Raw genomic sequence first — 21,286 nt, 5'->3', positions numbered from 1 at the left:
CATGTAAATAAAGACTTAAATATTTGTCTATCTTTATCTTGGCACTACATCTATGCAAATAATTCACACAATTTCTAAAATGGAATGACTCTTAACCATGGTTTAAAAATGGCTGGGTCTCAGAATTCTAAATTGTTGATATACTTTTTTTCCTCTACTAGAAATAAACTGAGGGAAAAAGATATTCCATGCAAATGGAAATCAAAAGAAAGCTGGAGTAGCAATACTCATATCAGATAAAATAGACTTTAAAATAAAGAATGCTACAAGAGGCAAGGAAGGACACTACATAATGATCAAGGGATCAATCCAAGAAGATATAACAATTATAAATAGCTGTGCACTCAATATAGAAGCACCTCAACACATAAGGCTACTGCTAACAGCTATAAAAGAGGAAATCAACAGTAACAATAATAGTCGGGGACTTTAACATCTCACTTACACCAATGGACAGATCATCCAGACAGAAAATTAATAAGGAAACACAAGCTTTAAATGATACATTAAACAAGATGGACTTAATTGATATTTATAGGACATTCCATCCAAAAACAGCAGATTACACTTTCTTCTCAAGTGTGCATGGAACATTCTCCAGGATAGATCACATCTTGATCACAAATCAAGCCTCAGTAAATTTAAGAAAACTGAAATCATATCAAGCATCTTTTCTGACCTCAAGACTATGAGATTAGAAATCAATTACAGGGAAAAAAACGTAAAAAACACAAATACATGGAGACTAAACAATACATTACTAAATAACCAAGAGATCACTGAAGAAATCAAAGAGGAAATAAAAAAATACCTAGAGACAAATGACAATGAAAACACGATGATCCAAAACCTATGGGATGCAGCAAAAGCAGTTCTAAGAAGGAACTTTATAGCAATACAAGCCTACCTCAAGAAACAAGAAAAATCTCAAATAAACAATCTAACCTTACACTTAAAGGAACTAGAGAAAGAAGAACAATCAAAACCCAAAGGTAACAGAAGGAAAGAAATCATAAAGATCAGAGCAGAAATAAATGAAATAGAAACAAAGAAAACAATAGCAAAGATCAATAAAACCAAAATCTGGTTCTTTGAGATGATAAATAAAATTGATAAACCATTAGCCAGACTCATCAAGAAGAAGAGGAAGAGGACTCAAATCAATAAAATTAGAAATGAAAAAGGAGAAGTTACAACAGACACCTCAGAAATACAAAGCATCCTAAGAGACTACTACAAGCAGCTCTACGCCAATAAAATGGACAACCTGGAAGAAATGGACAAATCCTTAGCAAGGTATAACCTTCCAAGACTGAACCAGGAAGAAATAAAAAATATGAACAGACCAATCACAAGTAATGAAATTGAAACTGTGATTAAAAATCGTCCAACAAACAAAAGTCCAGGACCAGATGGCTTCACAGGTGAATTCTATCAAACATTTAGAGAAGAGCTAACACCTATCCTCAAACTCTTCCAAAATATTGCAGAGGAACACTCCCAAACTCATTCTATGAGGCCAGCATCACCCTGATACCAGAGCCAGACAAAGATACTACAAAAAAAGAAAATTACAGACCAATATTACTGATGAACATATATGCAAAAATCATGAACAAAATACTAGCAAACAGAATCGAACAACACATTAGAAGGATCATACACCATGATCAAGTCGGATTTATCCCAGGGATGCAAGGATTCTTCAATGTATGCAAATCAATCAATGTGATACACCATATTAACAAACTGATGAAGAAAAACCATATGATCATCTCAATAGATGCAGAAAAAGCTTTTGACAAAATTCCATACCGATTTATAATAAAAACTCTCCAGAGAGTGGGCATAGAGGGAACCTACCTCAACATAATAAAGGCCATATATGACAAACCCACAGCAAACATCATTCTCAATAGTGAAAAACTGAAAGCATTTCCTCTAAGAACAGCAACAAGACAAGTATGTCCACTCTCACCACTATTATTCAACATAGTTTTAGAAGTCCTAACCACAGCAATCAGAGAAGAAAAAGAAATAAAAGGAATACAAACCGGAAAAGAAGAAGTAAAACTGTCACTGTTTGCAGATGACACAACATTATACATAGAAAATCCTAAAGGTGCCACCAGAAAACTACTAGAGCTAATCAATGAATTTGGTAAAGTAGCAGGATACAGAATTAATGCACAGAAATCAATTGCTTTCCTATACACTAATGATGAAAAATCTGAAAGAGAAATTAAGGAAACACTCCCAATTACGATTGCAACAAAAATAATAAAATACATAGGAATAAACCTGCCTAGGGAGGCAAAAGACCTATATGCAGAAAACTATAAGACACTGATGAAAGAAATTAAAGATGCTATAAACAGATGGAGAGATATACCATGTTCTTAGATTGAAAGAATCAATATTGTGAAAATTACTACCCAAAGCAATCTACAGATTCAATGCAATCCCTATCAAATTACCAATGGCATTTTTTACAGAACTAGAACAAAAAAACTTAAAATTTGTATGGAGACACAAAAGACCCCGAATAGCCAAAGCAGACTTCAGGGAAAAAAATGGAACTGGAGGAATCAGACTCCTTGACTTCAGACTATACTACAAAGGTACAGTAATTAAAACAGTATGGTACTGGCACAAAAACAGAAATATAGATCAATGTAACAGGACAGAAAGCCCAGAGATAAACCCATGCACCTATGGTCAACTAATCTATGACAAAGGAGGCAAGGATATGTTACAACACAGAAAAGACAGTCTATTCAATAAGTGGTGCTGGGAAAACTGGACAGCTACATGTAAAGAATGAAACTGGAATACTCCCTAACACCATACACAAAAATAAACTCAAGATGGATTAAAGACCTAAATGTAAGACCGGGCACTATAAAACTCTTAGAGGAAAACATAGGAAGAACACTCTTTGACATAAATCACAGCAAGATCTTTTTTGACCCACCTCATAGAGTAATGGAAATAAAAATAAACAAATGGGACCTAATGAAAATTAAAAGCTTTTGCACAGCAAAGGAAACTACAAACAAGACTAAAAGACAACCCTCAGAATGGGAAAAAATATTTGTAAACGAATCAATGGACAAAGGATTAATCTCCAAAATATATAAACAGCTCATGCAGCTCAATATTAAAAAAAAAACAACCCAATCCAAAAATGGGCAGAAGACCTAAACAGACATTTCTCCAAAGAAGACATACAGATGGCCAAGAAGCACATGAAAAGCTGCTCAACATCACTAATTAGTAGAGAAATGCAAATCATAACTACAATGAGGTATCACCTCACACCCATTAGAATGGGCATCATCAGAAAATCTACAAACAATAAATGCTGGAGAGGGTGTGGAGAAAAGGGAAGCCTCTTGCACTGTTTGTGGGAATGTAAATTGATACAGCCACTATGGAGAACAGTATGGAGGTTCCTTAGAAAACTAAAAATAGAATTACCATATGACCCAGCAATCCCATTACTGGGCATATACCCAGAGAAAACCATAATTCAAAAAGACACATGCACCCCAATGTTCATTGCAGCACTATTTACAATAGCCAGGTCATGGAAGCAACCTAAATGCCCATTGACAGACGAATAAAGAAGATGTGGAATCAAAAAAGAAAAAAAAAGATGTGGTACATATATATAATGGAATATTACTCAGCCATGAATAGGAACAAAATTGGGTCATTTGTAGAGACGTGGATGGATCTAGAGACTGTCATACAGAGTGAAGTAAGTCAGAAAGAGAAAAACAAATATGGTATATTAACGCATATATGTGGAACCTAGAAAAATGGTACAGATGAACCGGTTTGCAGGGCAGAAATTGAGACCCAGTTGTAGAAAACAAACGTATGGACACCAAGTGGGGAAGCAGCGGAGGATGGTGGTGGTGGTGTGATGAACTGAGAGATTGGGATTGACATATATAATCTGTATAAAATGGATAACTAATAAGAACCTGCTGTATAAAAACAATTAAATTCAAAAATTCAAAAAAATAAATAAATAAACTGAGTTCCTCATGGGAATGAAATACAAAATTGAGAAATATAAAGTACTTTAAAATACAGTATTGTGCCATGAATTGTATTTTGTCACTGAGATTCTTCTGCATTGTGTGATTTTGGAGAGGGTTGGGTTCTTTTTACATGCACTTTTTTCCCCCTGTTCTCCAGGGAGCTTGTAGTACTTAAAACTGTGCTGAATAATAGATAGTATAATCACTGTAAATTAAATGTGCCTCTGCCAATAAAAAATAAAATAAAATAAATAAAAATGGTTGGGTCTGTCAAACCACCTTTTTTTTTTTCCCCCCCCAATTGTGAGTCACGAATACAGTGTTTATCTTTCCTACAGGAAAAACTTCAAGCACTGGGCATAGACAACCTACCACACCAACTGGAGAAAGAGCAGGATCTTCCACAATTTTGTAATGTATACGCTGCTACATCTGTAGTGTTTCTTCCTTGTGGGTTGGTAATGGAGCATAATGGAAAGGAGGGTGAGGTTTACTTTTTAAAGAACCATCTATTGATTATCTCTATCTAGAGTAGGTATATTACCAACAGGTGGTTAGGTAGCAGGAATGACAACACAAACCAAATTTCTTCACCACTAGGTCAATCAAATGCAGTCACTTTCAATTGTTTTTAACTGTATTATTAGCATTACTATTCTGAAACTGTCACTGTAGCTTATGAAATCCTCTGGCCTCAAAAGAGTATAGACATCGATAACGTCTTACTTCTATAGAGTTACTGAGTTATCAAATACTAACTTGCATGCCAAAATCCTGACATAAAATATCTCATTTAATCATTACACCAATCCATTTACATTCTCCTCTTACTTACAAGGGTTAAAGAAGTTAAGTAATTAGCCCAAGATCACAAATATGGTAAACTGTGGAACTTAAGATTTGAACCTAAAGCCAACGTGTTGCCTTGTGAGATTATAGCTACTTTAAGATCTTTATTTACTTCAGTGCTGAACAAGCATCCAACGTTAGTAATTCCAGTTCTGTTTTAGGTACAGCTAGAATCAACTTTTCTTAAATTTAGCACGCAGAGTCCAATTCTTAGGTCGAACACAACTGGTCTGGTAGAAGCCCAGCCACTGCCTAACTAATTCATTCATCCTATTTGATAAGGATGATCTTAGGTCATTCACAACTTAAGCAACCAATTACTTTTAAATGGGCTTCCACAGGCCACATCTAAAGCTGAATACCCTTTCATTGCACGTAGTGTTACAGCAAAGGTCCTGGGGATTCATTTTTATTATTTAAATAAGAGAGGATCATAAAATTAGCACCCTTCTAATATAGTTCTCATCTTGATTATTGCTATTTAACTGGTGAAATTTTTTCTTCAGGCTGAGTGAACATTATAATTATTATCGCTTTGCACTGTAAAGGTTGCATCTTGAAAACTCAACACTTTTTTTCCCTTTCAATGAATACATCAACTTCGAAATCAACAAAAACATTGAAGATGCAGGCAGTTTTGCTAGACCCACAAATCAGGGTGTCCTTGATCAACCAGAATGCATAACCCATAATCTTAAATGTAAGATGTTAACTGATCCTGTAACCAGGTCTGTTTTTCAAGTACCGAATGTTTCCAGGTCAACTTTCTGTTTATGAAACCTTAGAGTCAAAATGACAGTAGGTTTGAACAAACAACACTTCTGAGTGTCTTCTGACAGTATCACTGCGGATATGCACTGAACTGCTTAGTGTGACCAACAGTAAAAGGTCAAATACTATTCTTTTGACCTCTTAAAATAGTATTCTTCTACTATTTTACAATATGTGTAGATAAGCCTGTAAGCTGGGAGGTACAGATAATTTCTGAATATGGCAAAAGCAAACAAAAACAACACAGAAAAGTAAGTTGATCAAAATAAATGCATTTGTGAAATATTATCTGAATTATGTATTTTGTGTATTTCATATATATTTGTGTATATATAGAATAAAAGCTTATATGGTGTTTTCTATGTGCCAGACATACAGTTGTTGCCTAGGCATCCTCAGGGTATTAGTTCTAGGATCTGTTCCCACCCATGGATACCAAAATCCCAATGCTCAAGTCCTTATTTAAAATGGCATAGTAGTTTATTACTCACTGTTCATTACTTACATATTTTATATAAACATACACAAGTGACCCTAAGGGATGGGAACATTATTATCCAGGTTTTAAACAGGAGGAAACTGAGGCACAATGATCTTAAGTTGCTTATACAAAGCCACACACCTAGTAAATAGAGATTTCAACTCAAGCATCCTAGGTCCAATGCCTTGCTCTTATGTAGTACACTGCCCTTGGTCCCCTGAAAGGATCCCATGTTTATATTACATGGCTTTAGTGTCTATAGCATTAATACTATAAAACAGCATGAATAGACATAAAAAAGTTGTACCAGACAGAATGTCAAATATAATGTTCAATTAATTTCTGCACAATATTAGGAATAATTTCTGGCCAAATTATATAATGCCCAAAGAGAAATAGTGTTCCAAACCAAAATTTAAAAATTCACTTTTGAGAGCTTCATTATTTTGTTAATCAAACATTAAGGATTCCTGAAGCTGAAGGCTTATGTATACACAGGAGTTAACCATACCTCTCTACAACTCAAAGTACGAGCATGATTTTCATAGAGTAATAGGGAACTTAAAGGACTGTCTACTCCACCCGTGCTTTCCATATATGTTATTTTGTACATTGTTATAAATTAGAAGAAATCCATAAACAGTAAGAAACTTTTGGATGTTTTCCATTTTTCCTTTAATTTATTATATTATACAAACATAAATTTATGTATGTATACATGCAAATGGAAAAAATACTTATGTTTTTTATTCACTTGTCTAGTCTTAGCATTTCAAGGAATGACGGGTTAACACATTCTGCTCAGATGTGTGTAAGAGAAAATGCTACAAGATGAGTTGGTTCTGACATTCACTATCTATGAGACTTTGGGAATCTCACTAAACCTGTATGACGTTGTCTGCTCTGCCTACATCCCAGGACCACTGCGAGGTACAAATGAAACGTGGGTGTGAAAATGATCTATGAATTCTAAATTGCTAAACAAATAGAGATTAGTATTATCACAAATATTGTTTTTAAATTTCATTCTATAGCACCTAGCATAATGCCTGGCACTATGAATATTTGTTGGCAAAACTTACTTTTCATTATGGAAGAAAAAAAGCAATGGTAGGAACTCAACCAAAAGAGCAAGCTTCGATTTACCAAAATAAAGAAGCGAAATCTTAAGACTCTTAAGCTATTATCTATTTAACTACGTAATTAATATGAAAATAAGAGTATTATTTTTCTGATTTCACAATCAGCATTTGAACCTTTATCTCCTATGTGTGCAATTATTGAAAATTCACTTTAGGGGTTTAGAAGACATCTTAATACCAGTCTTAACAAAAATAGGTTTTATATATTTAGAGAGATAGGGAGAGAGAGGTTTACTGATCAGAATTTGAAAAAAAAAATTTTAAGAAAAGTGAAAAATATGTTAAATAAAATACAGTTAAAGACTTTTTTTTCTTTGCAGTACGCGGGCCTCTCACTGTTGTGGCCTCTCCCGTTGCGGAGCACAGGCTCCGGACGCACAGGCTCAGCGGCCATGGCTCACGGGCCGAGCCGCTCTGCGGCACGTGGGATCTTCCCGGCCCGGGGCACGAACCCGTGTCCCCTACATCGGCAGACGGACTCTCAACCACTGCGCCACCAGGGAAGCCCTAAAGACATTTTTATACGTGGATCTGCTTCTGTGTACATCACACACACATTAAACTCATACGACTACCTCTCAATATACACAGAGGATTGGGCTACACATTCCATAAGCACATTCTCCAAACCTTCATAAACTGCCATTTAAAGGCTAAGGGCCTAATTTCCACTTTGATCAATGAAACAGTTTTATCACAAGATGGGATGCCTGAAGTTTATTGATTAGCTGATAACCTTCTAATGCACCAGCCTTTAATCTGCAATAAAACAGTGAACGAACGTAGAGCTTTCAGAAAGGAAAATAAGGTTTGATTACCCTAGAAGAAAACAAGAATGTGGAGAGACTGAGGAAGGCAAAAACATTCAGAAAAAAGGGAGCAATGACATCCAGTTACTTGGCTTTCCCTGCAGCCCTGTCAGTTCAGACAACTGAGTCACCTGACATTCTAGCCCCAGTGCCATGGACTAGAGAATCAAATCAAATCAATGTAATAAGGCTGTTGTGGCCATGAGGATGGAGAAAAACAACCTCAAACAGCAGTAAGAGTTCACTTCACAGCATGACCTCCATTTCAAAGGAAAAGCTAACACTATTGAAAGGTTTGCTTCAATATTATCCATACATCTTGATAAGAAAGAGCCACTTTTAACCGAGTCCAGTTGCCTTGAGAGTATTTGACAGAACTTTTCCTGGCAACTCTATAGCTGGAAGACAATCTAAGAAGAGCGCATTATTGTTTAGGATTAAATGTCGGTGTTGAGAAGTTCAGAGGGAAAAGTGGACAAAGTAGGGTATATATTTCTTTCTGATCAAAATGTATCCAGAATTTTGTAGCGGTTTATAGATGTTGATCCTACTTAATGTGAAAAACCTAGATAATAGTAAACTAAGAATTAAATACAGACACACTAAAATTGGTAACGCAGATAAACAAAAGCCTACCATAAAGACTGTTGAATTAAACTCATTCCTTTATCTGAAAAATACACATTTGTGCTAATAAGGTTGCAGAGTTTAAAAGTACCTTCTTGAATGAGAAAATGGTTGAGAAAAATATTTTTTATTCCAGGGTTACAAACAGAGAACTTGATAAAGAAAAGGTCACATATAAGTGACAGTGTCTAAGTTCATAGAATTTTTATTTGCTGTTTTACCTACACACAAGTGAGAGCATATACTCTTTTTAAAATCAGAGACAGCCCAATAATATTTCTGGATTTCAGTTTTTCATCTTTAACATAAGAATGGTGATATCACTAATCTATAATGTCTCTTCAAGCTGCAGCTTTGGGATTTTCATGAATATTTACTACTATTTTGGCAATTCCATGGACACTACGACTGTGACTAGTACTCTTACTAATTCTGCTGCTGCTAACTACTACTACTGTCATAATTACCCAAACTATTCTTCTCCCTCCACCTCCTGCGAGGAAAATATGCCAGGTCTGAAACATTTCTGAAGTCAAAACCTGCGCATAAACGTGAAAATATATAGTGTTGTCATAAACCTCTCAAATGCTGGAAAAGTAAGATAAAATATTTGAGGAAGAGGAAAAAAAGCACTGTAGCCTAGATAAGGATTGGCAATAGTCCCCAAATACCAAGTCCTCCCATCTTGCTTTCCTGTAGGTAATTAGCTCATATCAGTTCACAGAATAGCTTTCTTGGGACAAACGCCTGGCTCTCTTGGTCTTTGTCAATTTATCACACCTTGATAAGAAGAATTTTCAAACAATATTGATGTCTCATATGAAGAACATTCTTTTTTAACAATGTAGGTTTTTTCCCAAGGGTAATAACAGTTTTGAAATCTTTACAAGTGGGCTAAGGAAGGGCTCTCAGGGAAGGAAGATTTCCACAGAGAAAGAAAGTATGAGCTGGGGTCTGACCTCTGTAATATCAGTCATCACATGCTTTACCTACTGAATTATTTTACATCCTAGGTTTCCCTCTGTATAAAACTGGAACAATACCAAGTTATGTCAGAGTATTCGTGCTAAATAGAGATTGCTGAGAAATGTGAGATATGAGTCTTAAATAATATTTATCAGAGACCCCTAATCTGATAACTGAGACTTGGCTCTAATGTTACACAAATGCAGACAGCTTTCCATTATCCTTCAAATAAAAATGAAACATGGAAAATAAAAGAAGATATCTGCGTTAGATTTCAAACAACTTAAGCCACCTGTGCATGAATATGTTTTTAGAAAGAGTCTAAGTACCCGAGAAGCTATTCATTCATTTCAATACTCATTCAATCGCCACAACATGTGAATCATACAAGGATGAGTAGGACATGATCCATCCTCTACAAGCCAACTGAAATAGTGTTTAAATTGAGATGTACACAAAGCATTTATGGGCACACAGAAGTCATTAATTCGAACATAATTAAGGAATAAATGACATATGAACGGAATCTTAAAGAACGAGTATGATCTCAAAATGTAGAGGTTAATACACTGTATATAGTAATATACAATGTATAGTATTCGGTTGGCCAGAAAGTTCATTCGGCATTTTCCGTACGATGTTACACGAACTTCCTGGCCAACCCAATATTAACATGAGAGTACATAATTTTTAAAAAGCTGTAGAATATTCTTCTTAGTCAACCATCACAGGAATTTAGGCTTAGGCTAAAGAGGTATGAACACAGAGAGTCATCCACTGGGAAATCCAGTGGCTACACCTTTAAGCAGAGTGCTTTCTGTGGAAATAAACATAAAATTTGAAAAAAACACCTAAGTACATTTTCTTCAGAACATAACAGATCAGAGTCTGAACAGACAATGACTATGAATACACACTGATCCCGATACAATTTCACATCCCTCCACATGGGATGAATAAGACTTTATCAGTTACATGCAATAAGAACGAAAGCTTCACGAGAGCAGAGGTATTTTTCTGGTTTGCCCACCACTGTATCAGCAATGCCTAGAACAAAGCACGGCATATAATAGGCTCAAAACACATTCGCTGAATGAATAAACTTTCAGTGTCTTATAAACTTACTTAGCATCCTTAATATACAACTGTATAGACGTATGTATCAGTAAATAAGTTAAATTAAAATCTCATAAGTAAAATAAAAATGTTTATACTACTAAGATACATTATTCATATTTTAAATAATAAAAATGAAGATAATGGATATGGCTCACGCTTGTAAGCGTACATAAGCACTCCAATTTTGCAAACAGAAATATGAATATAATATTTCCCTATAAAACATAAAGGAACAATCACAATTCAAACCTCTTCCATGGCATCTAAAAATCGCCCTTGAAAGCACTGTAAATTCAACAACTAGGAGTAATTATGAAACAAACCTGAACGGTTTAACAATGTAGTATCTATGGCAAAATGAACTTCGCTAACCTTAGATTTAAATAAGATTTAAAGATGGCATACAAAATCATTAGCACACAAAAGTAGTTTTTCTTAAACTTTAATCAGACATTATATAAGTAGGATTTTTAATCTAGCCACTCCTGATAAATTGCCGATAAATACGTTCTTGGGTTCACAAAAGCCTCAGCTAATGCCAAAGCAAAGTAGTGCTTGTTGGGGCACAATTCATTAGATTTAAAAAAGCAACCACATCAAACCAACCATTTTTACTTAGTGAGACACAGCACAAACTCTCATTAGGAGAAAATTCATTAACAGACAGAAGCAAATAAGCACTGTGCATATTAAGTAGACGTTTAATGTTATAAACGGGAAAAAATGGAAAAAACAGAATGATATAAATAAAACCCCATAAGAACACTAAACATACAATTATGACATAAAGATTCTCATGTACTAGTTTAGCTCAGATTACCTCTTCATCGGTCCTTTATATCTGATTTCATGAAATTTACATACATTTGGTGGCCCCCAAATGTACTCATTTTCATGACTGCTTTGGCTTCATTTGCAAATACTAATAAATGTTGTTTTTGCTTTTTTAATTCATCAATATATATATACGCATCTGTGTATATATTAAAAATACTAGAACAAAGAACATAACTTTGGTTCTACAAATACTTTTCCACCTTCATCCCTTACCTAAATTTTCCAATAAATACTATTTGGCTTTCAGACTAATAAATCCAGTTACTGCATAACGATATACTTATTTAATATTGAGTAACGTTCAACCAAAGGCACAGATCACTTTTCTCAAAATAATTTGTTACTAATTATAGGCAGGCTAAGTGGAAAGCATTTGTTGACGTACTCCCTTTGAGCATGTTTCTGAAGTTAATTTCTAGGATAATTTGTTATACTGAAGGCAAAATTAAAGAACGATAAAGAAAATAGGAAACAAAAAGCTAAAATCTTGGGTTGAGATACGTAATTTTAGCTTTCAGCTATAAGGAAACAACAAACTCCAATTTTTTTTGGAAGGTGGGGTTGTTTTCCTTTGTCTTTTGGTTTTCACTTTGGCACTGAGTCTGAACTATCTACCTTATGAAGAATAAACCGGTGGAACCAAAATTTGTGAAAGGGATCTCTCTCCTAGAGCAGATCTTAATAAAATTGATCCAACTGTTTACTTATAAGTACATAGTAATTTATTGTAATTTCTATTTATACATTTCCCCATTATGTTTTTTCTAAAGTCCACTTTCAAATTCAAGCAAGCATTTACCATATTTAGATGTTACCCTTCCTTTTTTCCCTTGAGCGTGGAAAAAGAGTCACAATCACAATGTGGCCTGGGTCTGAGAGATTATTTCTTTGTCATTTTACGGAGAGGTAAATAAAGATTAAGAAACAGGCCCAAGGTGTATTATTTAGATTTTCTTTCTTCTCTAACACTTCGTGGATTCCTGGGTTATCTAAAATGAAAATTATTGCAAGATGCAGCTTATTTTTCACTGGGTTTCTATTTTGGTTTGAAAAATACATTCCTTGTGAAACAATCAAGCACCAAATTAAATTTTTTTTGCTGAAAATGTGGCTGCTGGACTCAAAACTGGCATAGATAGGACAGATGTGCACTACCAAAGGAAGAGCAGACTATCTAATAACAAGAATCCCTAATGAATGTACTTGGAAAAGGATGGGGCCCCCAATGCTTGGCTCTCTCTAACCAGATTGGGAAAATTCACAATTTACTAGGTAGCCTTCTAAAGTAGAATTGATTGAAGGATGACAGGGATCTACAATCAGCCATGACTTTCTTATAGCTAAAGGTAAGAGAAAATAAGTAGAAAATAGTCTTTGCAATTGGAAAACACAAGTAACTCAAGTAAAAATGATAAAAATGAAGAAACCACTTCAACAGTATCATTTTTATATAGATTTAATTCCCTAGTATATTTCAATAAGATGACAATATATCACTTAACAACATCTTCAGAAACTGTATCTATTACATAATGAATTGTGTATGAATAGCCAAGTCCATCTTACAAATTAACTGCAAAAAATTGATGCTGCTATCTTTAGTCTACAAATAAGTAAATAACAGGATAGTAAAATTTCTAACTTTGTGCTCCTTGGAAGGCCTGCATCAGAATCACCTAACAGCTCGTTAGAAATTACAGGGCCCAATTCCAGACCTAAACGGTCAAACTCTCACAGATAGGGACCATAAAGCTGCATTTGAATAAGCTTCCCAAATAATTCATATGCACACTCAAGTGTGAATAAGTTTACTGGACTCATGTAAAATTACATAGCTGATGACTTTCAGGAAAATAATTTAAACTTACCCAAAGTGATTATCTATCTGAACAGGACAACAAAAAAACCCTAAAACTGATAAATCAATAAGTTGCAGTACAATTACATTATTTAGTATGTGAGCCAACTACAAAGGAAAAAAAATGGTTGCCTCTAGAGAAGAGAACTGTGAAAAATGGGGAATGATCTTACTTGTGTTTTCCTACTCTGTCAATATATTGCTTTGATAAAATATTTAAACTGTAAAAAAAAAAAAAACAAGAAAAAAAACCCAGAGCAACAAACAGACCAAAAAACAACAAAAACCACAACAAAAACCAAACACAAAGGAATCAACCTTCAAGGGCTGGCAATGGCTGAGATCATACACATACGTATGATCGCAGGTGAGAAAGGCAGAAGACACTTCATCCTTGAAATGGATAGTTTAAGTCTGATGACGGTGACATGCTTAAATTTACCTCCAAAAATGTTTAAAAAGAAGACAAAACACAGTAACAAACTCACTTCCTCAAATCTCAGAAACGGAATTCCTCTGTGAATGTGTGCTCACCTTTTGGTAAAAGCAGTTAGAGAAATAAAAGACAAAATCTTCCTGACCAGTCACATCCAAAACATGAATCAGGTAAGAAAGGTTTCAAAATTAGTAACAAAAAGTAAATTTTATAAAGTACTCACTGTCTGTGTAGAAAGGAACAGAATGCAGGAAGGTAGCTTAGTAGAAAGGAAGAAAATTAAGAAACACAAACACTAAGTGGAACTTTCCAACCCAGGACAAACGCATGTTAATATAAAAGGAATTATTCAGTCAGGGTCTGCATAGACCTAACTTCAGCTTTTTTCAGAAGCAGATTTGTAACATGAATCTGTTAAGGTATTTTTCTTCTCCACTTCACTGCAAAAAGCACCCCAAGTGCTATTTTTTTTAAAAAAAATTCCTACGAAGATGAAGTGCAGCTAGGACTTTCATTTACATAGACAACGTATCACCCGTGTAATAACGGCTTTAAACAGTTGAGTCCGCACACAGTGGTTTGTCTTATTTTCAGAATGGGTCACTAGTATTGTGTTACAAACTTCAGTTAAAGTAGAGAAATTTGCAAACTTTTTATATTTACTTTCATAAATATATCAGAGAAGAGTCAAGGTTATTATTCCTTTAATGACATCATTCTAATTGATTTGCATTCCAGTGTTCTTTCTCGGGTGTGAAAGAAAGGTGTAGAGTTACAAGGATCTATCCTACTGGGAATTTTGCATAACCCTGGCTAAACCCCTGGGAATGCTCTGGGAGAACATAAAATGTAAATGTGAATATCATCTATCATGTGACTCACTGTAGAGGAAACATGGAAAGGAACTAATGTAATCAAATGGAAACGAACAAGTTAGAAAAATAGTAACACACAACTTTGTACATGAAGAAAATGAGGGGTGGTAGATTTTAAAAGACTAGTGGTATAACTAAATTTAAAGTATATGACTTAAAATATAAGATTATTGATGTATTGAATTTAAAACACATGGCTTACAAAAATTCAGTCTATACACAAATTTGTATCTACTTTGGAAAGATAAGGCTCATCTATTATGCTAAATACTCTTTTAATTCTCTTTTCTGAAGAGATATAATTCTACTTCCTCTGGACTAAAGCGTATCCTAAAGTTATTCTATCTTTTTCCACAGTGTCTGAATTCTGCAAAGATTCATTTCTAAGAAGCAGTTTGTTTGAGCCACATAATTGTTTTTCTTAACCTCCATTCAATTCCTAGGATGGGCTTGTATGATGTTTTTGTTTGTTCTCATTTGTTTTTAATGTCTATACATGCTTCAAACGTCAGCATCCTTCAAAGGTTACCAAACTATAGCATGACATCATTAAGATTCCAGGTTTCCAACAGAAAAACTTTATAAATAAAAATAAGAGATGCTCAGGAAAATTTTTACGCAATACCCCAGTGTTATGGTTTAATTTCATTTTTCAGATTTTTTGAATGCTCTGTTCACTACTCTTCTACGTATGTTTATACACGTTACACTCGAATGTATGTTCTGTAATACAGCGCTGGGCAGAAACTTGCCATTCATTCTCCTAACCTACATTTACCAAAGGGCTAAAGCAATAAAAGCAAAAACAGAAGCATTTTATTCGATTGAGGTATGTAAGGAAATCTGATTATTCCCATTGGAAAAAAATAGCCCCATAGAAGTTATAGACGGGCCACACAGAGGGGATGGAGTTTCCTTCTGTTCCTAGAGATAGGATCCCTCTGCCCCACTAAGCTTTTCCAGACAGACAAGTATCAAACATTTGCAAAGGGCATTTAGGAGACAAGATGGCCTTTCAATTCCAATATTTGATAAACTTCTCCATCCAGAAATGCTCTTTAGAGTCTAATCCATATGCCCTATTCCTCTATTTAAATTATTTCCCTCTTTCTCCATCCTCAGTGAAGATTGAAATTAGCTGGTCACCATCATCCGAACAATAGTCCTTTAAGTCAGTGAAACTTAAAATAAATCACATCTCCACTTTCTTCTTATTAGACTATTTCAGATTTATTTTTACGTGTGTTTATAGGTTTCCCTTTATAATTAGGTGTTTTATTCATAAGTCCTAGAGCCATATTTGTTAAACTGTAAATACTCACTCATTGAAGTAAAATAAAATTTCAGCATTCTGAAAGTGCTTGGCTAAATTAATTCATGGTTTTAGCATGTTTTTCCAGAAGGACACTATATATAACGCTTTAAGGCATGATCAGATGTTTCTACCTTAAGAAGGGAATTAGGACTTCGAAAATACTTAGGAGAAAGTCAGCACTAAGAAGCTGATCATGGTTATGACAACAATTTTACTTATGGTGCTTCTGAAACACGCCAGGCATACTGACTATGACATGCTCCTAATCCTCAAGAAGTTCACAGTCTTACTGACATGGATCTACAATATTATAATAAACAGAAGATACAAGATGCTATAGAGTCTAACTCTGCAGGGTAAGGATGCAAAGAAAGGTCAAGAAAGACCTCAGTGCGGTAAACTCGCAGCTGAGTCTGGAGTTGGAGGTACACCAGACTGCAGAGCAAAACTTAAAAAATTTTAAAGCAAAATGAACACGTGCAGAGCTCACTCTGTTTGGGGGACTGAAAAATTAGAAAGGCTCAAGTTTAGAGAATGGAGAGACACAGGGTGCTGGGATAGCAAGAGTTAAAACTGAAAAGATAGCCAAGGCCCAGGTTATAGAACAATGTTCTGTACAGCTAAAGAATTAGGACTTTGTCCTGAAAGAAGTTTAAAGAGAAAATTAACAAGGTCACATGGCTGTGTGTTAATATCATTGCAGAGAGCAGACTGGAAGGAGGGAAACCCGAAGGCAAGAACACCAACAGAAAGGCTGATTCACAAGTTCCGTGGAGGCAGAAAGTGGGTGTGAACTAAGGCAGTGAAATATTAGAAATGGAGTCGAAGCCATGAAATTAAGATACTTCTGAGACGTAGAATTAACAACTTGGTAAGCAAAGGGAGGTTAATGGTAAAGAACTGGGAAGGACTGAAGATAAATTAAAGGTTTTCAGCTTGGATTGGTGATGCCATCAACTTAGAAGGGCAACAAAAGTTGAAGAGAGATGCTGGGCAGAAAAAAAGTAAAGATTTCACCATTGGCCTTACTGAGAGTGTACTGTCACTGGAGAATCACATTGAAAACTGGGGGTGCTATGCAAATGATGTTTTATGCTGATGCTCAGCTGAGGGCGGAGGGGGTGAGTGCAGAGGTGCTGCGTTTTTCTAATTTGCACCAGGACCTCAGTGGTGGATCGGGGCACCAGATGTTCAGTAGACGGGGACAGACTGGAGACCCGCACTAGAGAAAACGACGTAGGAAACGTAGCTCAACAGAAGCATGCAGACCACAGTAGCTGATAGCCACATGTGTTCACATACATTTAAAGTCATAAAAAATAAATAAATTAAAAATTAATTTCTTCAGTCCCATTAGCCACAGTTCAAGTGCTCAGTGAGGAATGTGGTTAGTGGCTCCTATACTGAACGGTACAGACGTAGATTATTCCCATCATCACAGAAAGTTCTGTGGGACTGTGCTGGCACGGCACAGAACCCTGGGAAAGACAGAGAAAGCAGATGAGTGACTTGAGAAGGAGTAATCAAAGGAATAAAGAAAGAAAGAAAAAATCATATGCTGTGAACCTAGAGAAGTGAGTTCAAGGAGACGAATTAATCAAGAATACGAAAAAACAAAAAGACGGCAAATAAGAAAAGGAATAAAAAATTACCTTTAGGCATTTGGTAGAGTATTAAAATCATTACCAATTTCTTCAGATATAAAATGACTCCATGAGACTAACTCTCCCACTCAGATGACAGGTTTAGTTTTTAGAAAGAACTCCAGTGCCTCACAGGAAGGGACATGTGGAAATGTGACCATTCTCTTCCCACACTTCACCGAAGAAAGGGAGACCTTGCCTAGCTGTCATCCTTAGCCATCATCCTTCCGGGAATTTCTAAGAGTCTCTAATTAAGGTCTAAACCTTAGCTGAACAGGTTTTTTGAAGTCCTATGTCTAATAAATATATCAAACAGTACAGAAAATTCTCTTCTCAGATCAAAAATCAAGCTGATACAACAGCAGTTACCAGGTGCTGGGGGCAGGGTAAGTGGGGAGTTAGTTTTTGGTAAGTACAGACTTTCAGTAGGGATGATAAGAAAGTTCTGGAAATGGATGGTGTTGGTGTTTGCACAACAACATGACTGCCATTGAACTGCACACTTAAAAATGATTCAAATGATAAATTTTCTGTAATATATATTTTACCACAAATGAAAAAAAATTGTAATGACGCCGAACTAAAATATGTAACACGGGAGAGAATCTGGAAGAAACCTCTTACAACCCTTGACACCTGGGAAATGTAAGATAGCAAACATAAAAGCTGAAAACATTGCACACGAACATCTGTTACTCAAAGTAACGTAGGTATTTGTGTTAGATTTATGATATTAGGTGTGAAAATATGGGTTTGATAAGTTGTAAGGTATTAAGCATCTGTTGTTGCTGTTGCTACTGCCTCCTGTGAAACCGTCAATGGCCTGGAAAAATGAAACAAGTTACAGCTTTAATTGGTTCTAAAAGAACAAAAATGTATTAGGTCAGTTTTATAATCAGGATGGCATTTATACCCTTATCTTTACTATTCACACCTCAGGTCAATAGCTGCAGTTTGCTGATAGAGGCAAACCATAAATATCGGAAGCAAACCCCGAGGCAACCATGTTGATACAGGCAAAATGCTCATTCTTTGATTAAAGGAGGGGAGAACCCCTGAATCACTCCTCTCGCATGCTATGACAAGCCCTGGAGCAAGGCTCGGGGAAAGAAACACAGAAGGGATCCTAAGAGAAGCCAATGGCTACTTGCATTTGTGTGACTGCAACCGGGAAGCAGATAATGAGGCTAAAAATTAAATCCAAGCAGGTGAAAGTTCATGAGTGTAAAATAATACAATAAGCCAGAGGATGTGTGGTCTAAGATTTTTATGTTATACAATAAATCTCATGAGGATTTGAACTACTGACCGTCTCCCATCAGCACACACACTTTTCCTGCTGGACCTACTGAAAAGCTGGAAGTAAACACTCGCATGTTCATGGATCACACCCTGTTTCTTCTCCAAGGATATAAACGAAATAGAGAACAGGACCCTCTTTTAATCCAATCAGTTTTCCTAAGCTCTTTTCAGATCCTACAGGGGTTCTACTGAGGTCACAACCTGACAAATACAATCACCTCATGACTGTAAGCTAAAAAGGCACGGACACAATGCAAGAAAAGACACTGGAAGTGGAGACCAACCAAAGAGAAAGGATAAAAGCAGGAAACAAAGACAAAGAAAAGTTCAAGAGATGAGTCATAGTATACTTACAACTTTCAGCCTGATAGTCTGGCACAAACTGCTCATCATTGTCAGGTACCTGAGCTGAGGAAAAAAAAAGAAAACAAAATTAAGAGAGAAACTGCCAAGGCATAAAGAATGTCAAGTAAGATCTCTCATGGAAGAGCTTTTTAGACTGAGACCAAACCTATGATTATTTGCCAATAAGCTCATATTTAAAATGGCATTGACAGCAATATTTGGGAGGAGAAATAGAAGCCATCATCAGTGTCACCCAGAAAACACGTATGTCAGAAATAAAATGGTGGAAGTTGTAGTCCCTCTGAATTTCACCTGCCACGTGGAAATAAAAGAAACATGCAAAATAAAAGAAGCTACAGGAATTCCATTAGATGCAGTGGGGTTTTTTTTGTTTTCTGTTTTTGCAAGAATGGAGTAAGAAGTATTTCAATTCACCTACTGCCGGTGCTTAAGCGGCCCATTTCAATTAACCACACAATTCTTCCAAATGATGTGTAATTACTACACATATCCCTCTGCTTTTTCGAAATATCTGCTTTTGATATGTTCGGTCTACTGCCAATTAGACTGCCACAATTAAAAATGTTTGCCCTAAATTTGGCCAAAATATGTGACAAAGTTTTTTACATGAAAAGATTATCATTGATTTTGGTCATATATGATAAAATATTATATCTCAATGATTATGGTCACAATAATAAAAATAATAAGTAATAAAACCAAACTCCATCTTTTCATGCAAAATATTTTCCAGGTGACTATTTAGTACTAACAAAAGAATATCACTATTTCATCAGTCCTAATGTCAAATGACTACCCTATTTTTAGTAAAGGAAAAAAATTCTGAAGAGCAAGAACTTAATGTATTCGGCAATCAAAACACAAGTATATTTTTCACTTCTAGAATATTTTCATCACAGTTAATTTAGGTGTCAAAATAACCTATTCCAAATTGACATATTAAAAAAATGAGTTTTCATCTGCACACACAAATACGCACACTTACAGACATACAAGCTACATAAAAGCTGGGTTTATAATGAGTTATAATCCTAATTAACTTTAGCTATAACCTGATTAGTTAGTATTACTTTACTAGTATTATCTAAGAGTGAAACTTTTTATCCAATCAAGTCATACTAAAACAGATGTCGATTAAGTTTTTTAAAAGTGCCTATTCTGTATGGGGAATTCTTATTAACATAATCAGTCTTTGTTGAAAAAGCTTTGTGTTGGTAATTAAGAAAAAAAATTCATATAAAAAGAAATTCTACATTTTAAAAATTCTGTATAAAAAAGGAACACAACATACATAGAATTAAAATGTCTGTTGTGTCAGCTTATTTAATAGGATTTAAAAAAACAAATATTTGGTTGAATAAAATTTATGTTATATTATTAAGAGCAGAACAAACGATAATCTTGCCTATTACCAAGACATATGCAGTTTGACATTCAATTATTTTCTAACAACTTTCTTCTGTACACCAATACTTAAGTTTATTGAAGACAAATTCCATCCTCTGCCACTTAAGAAAACCAAACAAATTAAGCGCTTTTTTCCAAATTAGAACTGATACCTATTGGATCAGCCTGTACTGGAGGAAGAGGTACTTTTTTCTTCCGATTCCACTAATACCTGATACCAAGGTTAACTAAAGGCCAACAACCTTCAAATCATTGTTCTATGTTATGCTGTGTAAACTGTGTAACATTATTTAACCTCTTTGAACTCCATTTTACTCATCAGTTTAATAGTGATAATATAGGTTTTTCATGAGGATTAAATGGAATAGTCTAAGCACAACACCAGACACAATATCAGATACTCAAGAAACGTTACTTATATTCTTCTTTCC

General features: G+C 35.2%; 1 protein-coding gene across 6 annotated transcripts in view; it reads right to left on the bottom strand.

Moving 5' to 3' along the window:
- Positions 1 to 21,286, bottom strand: part of ETV1 (ETS variant transcription factor 1) — a 101,288-nt gene that overhangs the window by 61,405 nt on the left and 18,597 nt on the right. For all 6 annotated transcript variants that reach the window (XM_060020436.1, XM_060020433.1, XM_060020432.1 and 3 more), the window contains one exon: positions 19,437 to 19,490. In XM_060020436.1, the coding sequence (XP_059876419.1) occupies positions 19,437 to 19,490 (54 nt within the window). The remainder of the gene's footprint in view (positions 1 to 19,436; positions 19,491 to 21,286) is intronic.

The sequence above is a fragment of the Delphinus delphis genome, chromosome 9, assembly GCF_949987515.2.
Source record: "Delphinus delphis chromosome 9, mDelDel1.2, whole genome shotgun sequence".
In the NCBI taxonomy this organism is placed as follows: Eukaryota; Metazoa; Chordata; class Mammalia; order Artiodactyla; family Delphinidae; genus Delphinus; species Delphinus delphis.
The sequence above is the reverse complement of the archived record's forward strand: the minus strand, read 5'-3'. Positions and strand labels throughout refer to the sequence as shown.